Raw genomic sequence first — 14,209 nt, 5'->3', positions numbered from 1 at the left:
TACATGCACACGACGTTACGCACACGCAGGCATTCAACACCCCGAGTAACCGATTGTGACCGATCATCGGTTACTTGGGTCCAACCGATGATCGATTACGAAATTACAACCGATTGACAACACTACTAGCCTTACACATTCACATATTATATAAATCTGTAGGCAATACATATGTACCAAGCAAAACAAACATTCAACATAAAAGGTATTTCCACACAAGCACACCCAAGCATGTAGACATGCTGAATTTGTAAAAAGACGCCCCTCAAAAAAAGCCTACCTACCAACACAAACTTTTCAGCCTGGGTCGGGTGAGGGCAAACAAATATTTTTTTAATTGTGGCCTGGGCATGTTTAATGTGAATGCGCTGAAGGCAGCACGTCAGCATTCACTTGTTTAACTCGGCCCGATCGCTTATGATTTAATCCAGGAGAAACACTGATTTACATACTGTCACATGTGTGATACATAACATGGTTATATCATGTCTGTCCTACTTGTAGAGATACATTGCCCGACATCAGATCTATCTGCATGGGCGAGATCGGTATTTGGATGAAGAAATACCCAAACATGTTTCTGGATGACGGTTATCTGAAGTACATAGGCTGGACGTTACATGACAAGGTGGGTTTTCATATTTGTGTTAAATGATTATGTCGTTATCATCTGTTTTGGGTATGAAATCCAATAAGGTCGATTACACGTTTATTGACTTTTGGTCTCCTGGTTGTGTCCTAAGTGCAGGTGTTAACTGAGAAAATTCTGTGGAGTAGATTTGCTGACATTCTGCTGAATGGCAATTTGTATATCCATGCAGGTGGGAGACGTGAGACTGAAGTGCCTACAGTCACTCTTACCACTGTACCAGACAGAAGAACTAGGACCAAAAATGGAATTGTTTACGAACAAATTCAAGGTACGGAGCACAATGCAGTATTGCCCCTTCAATGTCGGTGTCAGTGGGTGTTGCCAACTAGTTTCGCAGTGTATGCCAATTTTCAGAGAGCTTATTTTATGTGTTGATCCATGGCAGTATGCAAGTGATTAAGGAAGAACGTGACGGGTTGCTAGTCAGCAACGTAGATCACATCATAGTGCTAGCAGTAAAAAACTTTTTCCGGAACAGCACAACCAGTGTTCATAATAACAGCAGTCTAGACTTGGTACGTGGTAGTTACCATGGTAATGAACCAAATGAAAAATTTGCTTTAGGATCGCATAGTGTCGATGACGTTAGACAAGGAGTATGATGTGGCTGTCCAAGGTGTGAAGCTGGTCATCGCAATTCAAAAGTGAGTATTTAGCTTAGTTATATTTTAAAATATATATGAACTGAATCGGAAACATTTGAGCAGATAAAATTTAAGAGGCCTTCATTGAAATTCATCAAATATATGTGTTTGTTCTGTCATTGAACAAAGTGACATATACAGGAATATCATTCCACGCACATTAATTAGCTTTGACATGTTTGAAGTGGTTTCAGTCGAGTTAGCAGGCAGATGTATATAGGATCAGTCATTTAGGGTTGTGTGCCGTAAAGAGATGTTCGATTTCGATTGAAACTTGACCCCCTGAAGAATATGACCCTTGAATAAGAAGGAGTCTTATTTCGAAGAAGTGTTAGATTTTTATTGAAACGTGAGCCCCCTGAAGAATACGACCCTCGAATAAGAATGATCTCTTATTTCACGCCACGCCCACGCAGGAATCACAAGGACATCCTCTCGGACAAGGACTGCGAGCACGTGTACGAGCTCGTTTACTCGTCGCACCGCCAGGTGGCGCAGGCTGCCGGCGAGTTTCTGAACGAGAAGCTGTTCACGTTGGACGACGACATGGAACCGGCGAAGACGAAGCGCGGCAAGAAGCGCAGCATCAACACGCCACTCATACGCGACCTGGTGCAGTTCTTTATCGAGTCGGAGGTACGTGACTGTGGTGAAGTTGTACGTGACTTGGTGCAGTTCTTTATCGAGTTGGAGGTACGTTGTACTGTGGTAAAGTTAGTCGTGGCAATCGTTAGATTCGTCGAATTGAAAGCAGTTTTAATGACCCTTTCCATCTGTGCTGTTTAGAGCCGTGTGGTTAGGAACATGGTTTATGTACATGTTTTACTGTGATTAATTGCTGTCTAAGTTAAAAGGGATTTGTGCGATGTATAAAGATTTCTGCTTTATCTGAGTGATTTGGTTCAGTCAGGTTTTGACAGAATAGATAAGGAATACTGAACAAAGAATGGAATAACTGACTGAATTCTCACAATCTTTAAAGATTGGTTTTTACTACAGTTTTTGTGAAAGTGTGCTTGCCCACCAGTTCTGGTGAAACATCGACTCGAACGCTTTCGTTGGTTTCAGTTGCACGAACACGGTGCGTACCTTGTGGACAGCCTGATAGACAACCACCCGATGATGAAGGACTGGGAGTGCATGACAGATCTGCTCTTGGAGGAATCTGGCAAAGGAGAAGAGCGTATGTACCTACCAACCTACTCCTGAACTACGAGAGAAAACTTGTATTGGAAAAGCTCCCATAGTGTGTTATTGTGTTGAATGCAGTAGGGCATTACTTTCACTTCAGCTCAGGCCACTAGATTTCTACATCTCCCGTGTTTTTAGGGTGTTTTTGCATATTTTTCTAGCTTCCGCGTTTCGTCAACACTTTCCTCGAGGTTGCATGTACTATATGAATGTGGAGTAACTAATTGTCTTGTTACTGATTTTAATTTTGTTCTTATCTATAGAACTGGAGGACAGATACGAAACTAGTCTTATTGAGATCTTATGTTGCTGTGTACGACAAGCAGCTACTGGGGAGCCACCTGTTGGCCGCGGGCCGAATCGCAAACTGTCGACAAAAGAGCAAAAGCAAATCATTGACGACAAAGTCAAATTGACGGAGCACTTTATCCAGACCTTGCCTCCTTTACTATCTAAGGTAACGATAATCTGCTCTGTAACAATCTGTTTGGGTCTAACCTTTTTAAAAAGTGGATTAGTTTAAGTTTCACTTAATTGTAGATGTGGATTTACCCTCAGAATATTCACTCACAGATATGAGAGAGTGCATGCTGGGTATTCACCTGGCAAACATTCTTTTTAAAAAGATACATTTGTGTTTGTTTGTTTTTCTGTCACCAGTACATACAAGATCCTGAAAAAATTGCCAATCTCATGAGCATTCCACAGTATTTTGAACTGGAAATCTACACGACGAGCCGCCAGGAAAAGGCAAGGCCATTATCCTCGGTGTTTTACCAGACGTGTAGTTGAATGCATAACATTTTCTATAATACAATAACAGTTTTTACCTATGTCCCTGTGGTTCTGAACTTGATTAATACAAGCTATCACTTACGTCAGTGCAGTAGCAATATGCAATGCAGTACGTAAAGTTTGGCGTTCAATTATTCTAAATCAGGAACTCATTCGAGTGTGGCTCCCTACCCAGTGTCATCGTACCTTCTTGTCTGTTGATATCATAATAATAATAATAATATTCAGAGTAGTAGTAATAATAATATTAGTAATGTTGCATTGCTAATCAGTACATCGTCGTTGGCGTCGCTCTCCCCCACAAAGTCTAGCACTGCTGCTGAAATCAGGAACTCATTCAGTGTGGCTCCCCTATCCAGTGTCATTGTAGCTCGAATCTTCTTGTCTGTTGATGTAATAATAATAGTAGTAACGTTGCATTCGCACCGATGCTAATCGCGCTACGTCGCCGCGCTCTCTCCCCCGCTGCAGAGTCTGGAGCTGAGGCTGGTGCACGAGGTCGTGCTGCGGCACACTACCCAGTGCTGTTGTATCTTCTTGTCTGTAATAGTAATGAGAATAATAGGGTAGTAGTAATAGCAGCGATGTCGCTGCTAATCGCGCTACGTCGCCGCGCTCTCTCCCCCACTGCAGAGTCTGGAGCTGCTGCTGAAGCTGGTGCACGAGGTCGTGCTGCGGCACACGGACGGCGAGGTGCTCGAGGCGTGCGCGAAGACCGTCGAGCTGCTGTGCGGCAACGAGTACGCGATACGCGGCAAGTGCGAGGTGGCGCGCGCCACGCTGCTCGACCAGCTCATGGAGAAGTTCCGCGAGGCCTACCAGACGTTCATCGAAGAGGTTGGTCACGCGTCTCTGGTCGTGCCCGCGTGCGTGCGTGTGATCGCGTGCTTCTGTTGGCGGGTGGTGTTCGTTTGTTTGAAGAGGTCGGTGGTGTCTTTGCTCGTGCGTGTGTGATCACGTGTTTCTATTGGTGCGTGGTGTTCGTTTGTTTGTATTTTTTTGTCGGGGTGGTTGTGGTGATGAGTGGTGTCATTTGTTTGCGTTTGTGGTCAGGTGTTGGTGTTGTAGTAATAATGTTGTGTGTAGTAGTTGGTAATGGCGGGTGGTGTTCATTTGTTTGCGTTTGTTTGTCGGGGTGGTTGCGGGGGAGGGTGGTGTTGTTTGTTTGTTTTTGTAGCCAGGTTTCAATGTTGTAGTAGTAATGTTGTGTATAGTAGTTGGTAGTGGTGGGTGGTGTTATTTGTCAGTGTGTTTGTGGTAAGGTGGCTGTAGTGATGAGTGGTGTCATTTGATTGCATATTTGTGGTCAGGTGTTTGTAGAGGAGATGAAGTAGGGTTGTAGGTTGTGTTGTATCATATGGATTTAGTAATATGTGGTGTCTGTGTGCTAGTATATATGTACATATATAGATTGGCCAAATAAATAGTTGCTGTTCTCATGCCGTGTGTGTGTGTGCTTGCTTTCTGCACGTGTGTCCGTGCCGTGATGCGGAGGCTGGTCGCAACAATTTGTATTTCTTATCTTCTTCATGCTTTTGACAGTATAGAGAAGCCATTGTATGACTTCATGTAGTAAATTTCAGTTGTCTTATAATGCGCAGATATGGCAACTGTCACACTGTCCGTGTACAGCTGTCAGGATGTGTGCTGTTTCGCACGTTGCTAAACCACTATGCGTAACGGTATGTATTTCCAGGGTGAAGATGCTGATGAGGACGAGGAGTTTGCATTAATGTCGAGTATGAAGCGCATCACGTCGTTTTCCAGCTGCCACGATATGACGGCGTATAATCTATGGGACGCACTAATGGCTCTCATAAAAGCAGCGTCTGAAGACAAGCATCTGCCTGAAGCGGTAGGGAAACCACTACATTTAGTGATTAATGTTGTTATCACTAAGACATAGTGATGTCACGATCATCGGTTGAACAGTGGCTCGAACTAAGCGCTTGGTTATCAAAATCCATAATCGATTTCGTCGAAAAAAATCGAAATAAATGTAAAACTTGAACAAAAAAACGTCGAAAAGTGATGAGAATCAGAGATATCATCGCTACTATACAAGTTATCCTTTATTAACATACATGTATACAGTAGTAAACAGGGCTAAACAAGCACATACATGCACACACGTACATGCACACGCAGGCATTCAACACCCCGAGTAACCGATTGTAACCGGTCATCGGTTACTTGGGTCCAACCGATGATCGATTACGAAATTACAACCGATTGACAACACTACTAAGACACAATCAAATTATTTTTAGGTTAATTTGTTAAAATTAATGTTATTAACTTTTAATTTGTTTAATATTGTGCATAATGAGATTTAATTAGTTAGGAGGTAAAATTCCAATCCTTAGTTTTTCAAAAATGTTCTAGACTTCCAAATCTAGGGGCATTTCAATTGTTAACAATGTAATTTATTTATAGATTTTGTGTAAGTCAATCAACTGCTGTTCCTACGTACTAATGTGGAGCCTGGGAAATTTGGACAATCACAATCCTGATAAGGTATGGCTAGTAAGGGCTATCATCCTAATATTATGCATAATAGCGTGCTTGAAGTGATATGTGTATGTAGTTACTTGTGTTTTTTGGTAATATTTTATAACATTTGTGTGTGTAGTTGATAGGAATAAGCATTGCAAGTGGACTTTAACGACACTGAGTAAAAACTCAGTAGGAATGTATCATTGTACCCCGTAGTATTACTCTTTCCATCTTTAGCTTCATTGCATTTCCCATTCCTAAATATACATGTATGTGGCTTTCAGCCTGCAATGAAGCAGCTGAAGAGAAATCTGAACGAATTCATGTCGTTGTTAAGAACATTGATGATGTCCGCGCAGGATGCTGTGGAAGAGGAGGTGAGCTACAGTTTGTTGGCACGATCATGTACTGTATACGCTGTATATTTCGCGGTGGTTTAATTTTTTGCGAATATCGCGAACACGTCCCTGACCGCAAAAATAACAACACACTGTTCTTCACTGACCGCGAAATTAACCACTCGCGAAATTGTCCGTCAAGTCTGAATTCGCGAAAATATCTGTGCGCGAAAAATAGGGCGTATACAGTAACCAATAACAAGGGAAACAACAAAGTTCGGTCGAAAGTAACAATACACGGTTGTTCTAAGCCTGTCTGGGTTAGCCTTACTGTAAATGCTTGCTGTTATGAAAGCAGTACCAGTAAGTATTGTAATGGTCAGAAAGATTGCTTGAAATCCTTATTTTAAAATCTGATTCAAAATAATTGGTGGAATTGGGAGAATCATTGGTGGGCATGAATTTACCCTCTATAAATTCAAATGGTCATTTGCATTATCGTTGACCACGAGAAAGTATTGCCTCGAAATGATCTAAGGCTTGTAAATTATTTTCTGCTTCTCGTTAATAGGCGTTCCTCACTATATGCGATCTGCTGATCATCTTCAGCAAGCAGCTGATGCACACCGCTGTGCTGGCAGCACTCACCTACGAGCCGGACAAGAACCTGCAGGGTCAGCTCGGTGGCTTCATAGACGAGAAGGTGTTCGTAGAGGATGAGGATGGTGAGCGTCAACCTCTCACATAGCGTTAAATATTGGAAGTGTCATAGTGTGGGTCCAGCCCTTGGGTTAAAGATCCACGACAAGCAAAAAAGAAGTGGGGTATCCTGAAAGTATGGCGTGTCCTAAAGGTAGGGTGGTTAGCCCGTTTATTACTCTTACCAAGTAACCAAAATAGCAGGAAGGAACAAATGGGGAAAAAAACCGAAGTCAGCTAATCTGCGTTAAATTGCTGATTCCTTGACGATAGCCTCGGCTAACGCTAATGGTAAATTTGTACATTCATTGGTTATTGCAAATTAATTAAATAATGATAAAATAATTAGCGTTAAACAATGAAATAGCCTCTGTTTGAGTAATCTGTAAAGTTTGTCGCCGATTGATATATTTATTCCTTAACGATAGCCTCGGCTAACAACTATAATTGAGTTTCATTAATTGCATTAATGATTAAGTTGGAATTAAGTGTTAGCAGCTAATAACATTAAAAATTATACATTTATTGGGTGATACTTGGTTATCGCAGATTAATTACCGGGTGGCCATGTGTTTTCATGTATTATTAAATTCGCAATCTTCTGTAGAGGACCAAGATGAGCACCAAAAGATTGAAGAGCTTCACAAAAGGAGAAATTTCTTGGCTTCCTTCTGTAAACTCGTCGTGTATAACATCGTCAGCATCCGAACTGCAGCTGACGTGTTCAAGCATTATTGTAGGGTGAGTTAGACTGATGCAGGCCTCACAACCTACTTTTTGTTAAATTTAATGTTATTAACTTTGATTTATTAAAGGCACTTAAAAATAAATACTGTACACAATGAGACCGATTAAATATTAAACTTATACTATATTGTGTGCATTATGTAAGAGTTTATCTACCAACTTATTTGTTGTATTACTGATTTGTTATTAACTTAGTAATTTACTGTTTTGGGTTATCGTAAACAATAAATCTTATGGGTGGCATAGTTTGTTCTTTGTGTCGATATAGCTGTGACTAAGGTAGGTGATCTAAGATTGCCACATGCATCAAAATAATGCGTGATGTTGCATTCAACCCTGTTTTAGACCTTTCGTATGTTTCCAGAATTTGTTGTTAGTAGGAAGAATCTTTCTGTTTCATTCATAGTTCTACAATGACTACGGTGACATCATCAAGTCAGCCCTGGGAAAGTCGCGCGAAATAAACAAGGTGACGTGCGCCCGAACGCTGGCAGTAAGCTTGACATCAGTTTTCAAAGAGGTACAGGCTGAACAAGGAGGCAGAGTCAACAGAGGAAGTGAAGGCTTCTCAGCTCTGAAGGTAAGTCTTGAGTGTGCAGGCGATAGATAATCAGATGCTTGCTTTTGTGTTGACGGAGTAAAATGTTGTAGTAGTAAAAGCCAAGACACTGCAGCAACAATGAACAACCATCATAGATGCAGCGACTGACCCCTGCCACGCTGCATTATCGCATACGTGTGCAATAGCTCTTTGGAAACAACAGTTTCTAATTTTTTCAAATATCGCCAAACATCACGGTTGGTACTTAAGCCGTCGTTTTGTTTGCTATAAGCAAGTAAAGAAAATGCAGATGAATTTAAAATTGCCAGTGTCACTTTGTGCCAAACTATGTAACTATGGACTATGGACTATGTAATGCTTACTAAATTCTTGCTAACATTTCAGGAGTTCGGCCGCAGACAAACAGACTATGTAACGCTTACTAAATTCTTGCTAACATTTCAGGAGTTCGGCCGCAGACAAACAGACTATGTAACGCTTACTAAATTCTTGCTAACGTTTTCAGGAGCTCGGCCGCAGGTTCTCCATGTCGTTTGGCCTGGATTTGGTGAGAAACCGTGTAGCTATAGCCTCTCTTCACAGAGAAGGCATCATCTTTGCGCTCTCGCCGCTGGAGAACCCCGACGACCCCCGCGGCCCTCCTCCAAACATCGCCTTCCTCGATCTGATGTGCGAGTTCTCAAACAAACTGATGAAGCAAGACAAGAAGACAGTGTACGTGTGAATATTTAGTTATTGCATTATGGAGCAGTGTATGCAGTGTCAGTGAACAGGTCCATGGTGGTCTTGCATGTATGGGAGGATGTATGATTTACTGCCTGAAATGTAAGCAGTGATAGAAGCAGCTGAAGCAGTGGTAGAACCTTTAAAACCTATGCAAGTATTCACACCAGCTATCGCTACATATAGCTCAGAGCTTACCAATTCTTAGAACCTGGAGCATCGTAAAAGCATTCAGATAAGCTGTACAACAATGTTAGTATATATACAACAAGGATGACGGATGCTCGCGAACGGCCGATCGACCGACGATCGGCGTGATTTGATTAAATCAATTATTTGATTATTCGATTGTCATTATTGGATTCGATTTGCAGATTACAATACCTGGAGAAGCACATGTCGAAGGCGCCGCACCTGATACGCGGTGAGGAGTGGTCGCCATACGTCACCTACAAGAACAGCCTGCTGCACCACGGCTCGCACGCGTCCGAGTTCGAACCCACCGTCCAGAAGCACCGCGAGCCGAAAGAACACAAGCCGCGCCGTGTCCGCGGCAAGAGAAAGGCAGAATTAGGTACCGGTCATTTTTGGCTCACCTTGACATCGTCAAGATGAGCTATTGCCATGGGGCGTCGTTCGTCGTACGTCCGTCTGTCTGTCAACATTTGGCTACGGTCAACGATAACTTGAGAACCGTTTGACCCACATGTTTCAAATTGCATACAGTTGTTACTCCTATGGGAGAGATGTGAACGTCCTATTTTGGAGCACGCCAGTTGACCTACTTTCGAGCCACGCCCACTTTTTAGCAAAAATGGAAATGGCCATAAGTCAGTTCAGGTTCAACGGATTTTGCTCATTTTTGGTATGTGAATGAATAAGGACTTGGCCCAAAACATATCACACGGGTTTTGATATTTTTTTTTTAATTATGCAAATTAGGTAGTATGGTCAACCTACTTTTGAGTCATTCTAAACTGCTTGTTTACTGCAGTTTTTTTTGGGTGGTAGCGAGATTCAAGAAGATAACTTGTGGTTGCGTACTACCCACTCGTACCTTTGACAAAAATAACAGAAAAATGTCAATCTAACTTGTTAACAACTCTACAATCATGCCTACGTGTAATATTGTGTTTTAGATTCTTCGTTACAGTAATTTGACTGGAACCTTTTATTGTTTTTCTTTGCGCGATAATCGAAAACCAAAATGGCGATCATTTAGGCGTAGCGCCATCTCTCGCCCAGATTTCAGACTTTCAGATCTGAAACATTATTTTCGCATCAAAATTTATAATTATCATGCGTATATATTTTTATATATATTATCAAGAGTATATAATGGGAGATATGCTATATAATGGGAGTTCTCCCATATATACTCTTGCTTTATATATCCCCCCTCCCTCTTCTATCACACCCAAGGTGAGCAACAGTGTCATTAACACTTTTATTTTATATGAATGTATTGCTCCGCGTGGGGCCGATGCATTCGCACCGAACGTGAGTTATGTGTGACGTATACGTAACTTGTGTAGGCACATGCGTGAACGTTCGTACCTGTACATGCACGCATGCACACGCACACATCGGGCATCTTCTTTAACTGAACTGAAACAAGTCCCACGGATCTATGCTGAAAAGTTTTTAATAAATTGATTAACATATGGAGAAACTACCACAAATGTAGTTAAGAATTGCTATTTGTTAAGTGAATGTTAATCGATCGTACTCGAGGTTTTTGACGCAATATTCTTTGCCGTTTTGCTGTAGCAGATTTTGGAGATGTGGATGCGCAGCCGGCTCAGGCGACTCGGCAGAGCAAGCGGGGGCGTGTCACGCAGCAACAACAGCTCGAGGAGGAAGAGTCGGAGCAAGGCTCCGAGCGCGAATTTGAAACGTAAGACGATCGCCGGGAACGCATATCCCAGAAACGACGACGTCTGCATGATTGCTGTCTAGGGTTCACCCGCGGTGGTGTGTCAGCACCGAGCGGTAGACTTGGCGAGAGAAACTGCGGCCAGTCCGCCTCTTGGCGTCTGTGACGATTGCTCTTTTTTCTGAGCTGCGCGTTTGTTTCGTAGTGTTTCATACAGGTCAGGTGAATGCGATCAGACGATAGACTTCACTGTACCTACATGTGGCATGCCATTTTGGTTTCTGACTACCAGGGAGTTCAAAATCTGAGGTTGTATCCTCATAAGTAAATAATGAGCAGAAGAGTAGTAGCAGCTAGTTGGGCAGGATCTTTATCTAATTAGTAGAATTAAGATACGAATATTTTAATGATTAGAGAGAGAGCAAGTGATCGAGTATGAACGGCGTAGATACAATGTTTGCTACACAGAGTTTGCGTAGGCCTATAAGCCAGCTGAAAACCTAGGCACCTAACTGGGCAATTTATTGGGAATTGCACACTATTTTTCAAGTTTCTTTACCCGTAGTATGTAATGCGTACATTGATCAAGGTTTCATTGTATGGGAAGGCTACTTCGACTTGGATCGTAGAAAAAATGTTGCCTTTTGGAAATGGTTCGTATTGTCACAGCTTGCAATTGTAAAGTGACCGTGTGTGGCTCATTCATATGACCATGATGCTTGCAGTATAGTGTGAATATCAATAAGTCAACTATTTCTTCCCAATGTCCGCCATACTTCCTACACGTCTCTCAATAGTTGTAGTCTTTTCCACTTCTTCTGTTGCTGTAAATATTAGGCACACTGTAATAGTTCGTCCTAGTACGAGGTGCATCATATTCATAATTACTGGAAATCATTCCTGTATTTTTGAGCCAGCACCAATCTGAAGTAGAAAATGGTTCTTTGACCAATTCAAATAATGGGAGTGGGTAAATGCACAGGTGGTGTGATTAGCTGCATTGACCTTGCTCGCAGCATCCCTAGTTATATGCAGGGTGGGTTAGCTTCTTACATCGAAGACGTTGATGCCGTGTCATGTATATACTGTGTATGTTATATGTAAGTTTTATACAGACATCCCCTTCCCATTGTGCGTATGTTAAAAGCAATGGTATTGTGCTTTTTATTTACTATAAGCCATTTACAATTTATACGTGTGGTACAAGTATGCCTATGTGTCTGGTGATATAATTTGTGTACGTATGAACTGCAACTCCTATTTCATTATATAGTATACAGGTCACTCTTAAACGGTTTCTGGTGTTTGGTAACCCACATGAGCTTTCGTCTATATTAGCATATACTTATATACAAGTACAAATTTGGAATTGAAATAATTGACCAATTTATTTGTTGCAAAGATGCTTCAGGCAATATTCAAACACATTGTTTATTGTGAAAAAGAACACTGCACATGTTTTAAAACAATATATATTTATTTATATGTAAATACCATGTCATATGTAACTATAAACTATAGCATAGCTTCAATACTGTTTATTGTTTAACAGTTATCGTAGCCTTGACCAATGCACTTACGAAATACTAAATGACATAAACCTCATGTGTATAGAGGTTTAACAGCGATTTATGATAAACTAAGATCCATCTTACAATGTGTCCCACACAGTAATACATATATATATATATATATAAGATTTAAGTAGTATAGTACAATATTGTTCAAATTTGTGCCAAAAACTTTGAAACGTACAAAATCTTCTGTTGGCATGAGTTTTGCCAGTCGTTTGGGTTGCAAAAAAACAGAAGTCGTTTGGGTGTGGCCTATAATATCACCAGTTTGTTGTACGTGTATGCGGCAGCGCTAGAAATGTTATGCCACCTGGCATGGTCGTGAAGGCAAGTCATCTCTGGGAAATGTTCAGAGCATTTCACCTATTGTGGTACACCTTACCACGTAAAAATGCTACTGCCGGGTTAGGGTTAAAAATTGCTACTGGTTCGGTGTTGTCTATCTTTGCCAGGAAGCCACCACACTTGCTCTATTGTAACACCGGGTAATGATGAGAACATGAGATCTTACCGTTTTCTTGGGCTGTGGCTCAAGTTAGTTGGTTGCAGCCACTATAAACAAATGTATAATAAGTGCTTAAAATCCATTAGGGGCATAGTGTAGTTTCCCGTCGCTATCTCACACGAGTCGATGTTTATCACGTAGACTAATGATCTATATTGTAGTGATAATAGTGTTGTATTGTTTGCTGAACATGAGTTTTGAACGTGCAGTTTGTGGTGTACATTTTGTGCCTGTTGTGATTACTACTGTTTCAACACGATTTAGACAGGATTGCTTCTGTGGGCAGGTCATATTTCTTGGTATGGTGTCAATCAGTTTAAAATTTTAGGTGTTCACATTATATTCAAAGTATGGTAGATAGTCATAGTGTGTATTTTAAAAACACTATCGTAGGCAGGTAAAACATGAAAAAGACACAGGAAAGAATAATAAGCGGTCATCTTTGATGGGTTTCCTTCATACATTAGGAAGATAGTGCAATATCCAAAGTACTAGACTGATAAATACACTTTCCTAATCGGGAACAATATTATACTATGTAACTACACCGAGCAGGAGCAGCATTTAATACCTGTAGTATTCATCAATCTTTGTTGATCTTCACGTAAGTGGTAGCTTATAATTGTCAGCCAGTGTTCGGCCCTCGATTTTTTCTTTTGGTACATAGTTTTGACGAAGTGTCAAGCACGAGTACGTCTATTTTGTGGTGTTAAAACACATGAAACTTGTCAGGCAGTTGGATGTGCTTGGTGCGGGTTTCTTTGTAAGCTACATATGGTTGTTCGTTTATGTTTACTGTGCATTATCAGCTAATTGTGCTGTCGTTTGGATAGAAAGTACTATACTAAAAAAATTGTGCATTAACAAGAAGTTTTGTAAGAAACATGTTGATCTTTGTATCTGTATTGAGATTTGAAGTTGTATTACCTTTATTACACACGCAATTGATTAAATGATCATATATCATGTGAGTATTTCACTGAACAGTCGTATCTAGTTTATCAGCTGTATAATGTAGTATTCATTATAATAACAGAACCTGGCTAGTAGTGTTATGTGAGAGGTCGTTTTTAGCTCACATTGACATCGTCAAGATGAGCTATTGCCATGGGGGTGTCGTCCGTCGTGCGTCCGTCTGTCCGTCAACATTTTGCTACGGTCAACGATAACTTGAGAACCATTTGACCCACATGTTTCAAATTGCATATAGTTGTTACTCCTATGGGAGAGGTTTGAACGTCCTATTTTGGAGCACGCCAGTCGACCTACTTTCGAGCCACGTCCACTTTTTGGCAAAAATGAAAATGGCCATCTAGATTCATTCGATTTTGTTAAATTTACCTACCTACCTACCTAATCATACCTGCGTGTAATATTGTGTTTTAGATTCTTCGTTACAGTAATTTG

The 14,209-nt window shown here is 41.1% G+C and overlaps 1 protein-coding gene across 2 annotated transcripts in view; it reads left to right on the top strand.

Annotated features, from left to right (window-relative positions):
- LOC106809501 (cohesin subunit SA-1-like) overlaps positions 1-13,781 on the top strand; it is a 19,112-nt gene extending 5,331 nt beyond the window's left edge. Inside the window, exons 8-24 of one of the 2 annotated variants that reach the window (XM_014812589.1) lie at positions 505-628; positions 822-920; positions 1,217-1,296; positions 1,713-1,932; positions 2,365-2,479; positions 2,751-2,944; positions 3,148-3,237; positions 3,916-4,119; positions 4,979-5,137; positions 5,719-5,799; positions 6,063-6,155; positions 6,688-6,841; positions 7,423-7,556; positions 7,969-8,142; positions 8,630-8,838; positions 9,222-9,421; positions 10,618-13,781. In XM_014812589.1, the coding sequence (XP_014668075.1) occupies positions 505-628; positions 822-920; positions 1,217-1,296; positions 1,713-1,932; positions 2,365-2,479; positions 2,751-2,944; positions 3,148-3,237; positions 3,916-4,119; positions 4,979-5,137; positions 5,719-5,799; positions 6,063-6,155; positions 6,688-6,841; positions 7,423-7,556; positions 7,969-8,142; positions 8,630-8,838; positions 9,222-9,421; positions 10,618-10,748 (2,461 nt within the window). In that variant the 3' untranslated portion in view covers positions 10,749-13,781. The remainder of the gene's footprint in view (positions 1-504; positions 629-821; positions 921-1,216; positions 1,297-1,712; positions 1,933-2,364; positions 2,480-2,750; positions 2,945-3,147; positions 3,238-3,915; positions 4,120-4,978; positions 5,138-5,718; positions 5,800-6,062; positions 6,156-6,687; positions 6,842-7,422; positions 7,557-7,968; positions 8,143-8,629; positions 8,839-9,221; positions 9,422-10,617) is intronic. The other variant, XM_014812590.1, reaches the window with a different exon arrangement.
- Positions 13,782-14,209: the final 428 nt, after the last annotated feature.

The sequence above is a fragment of the Priapulus caudatus genome, unplaced genomic scaffold (genome assembly GCF_000485595.1).
Source record: "Priapulus caudatus unplaced genomic scaffold, Priapulus_caudatus-5.0.1 Scaffold359, whole genome shotgun sequence".
Lineage (NCBI taxonomy): Eukaryota > Metazoa > Priapulida > Priapulimorpha > Priapulimorphida > Priapulidae > Priapulus > Priapulus caudatus.
This window is presented reverse-complemented; position numbering and strand designations above follow the sequence as displayed.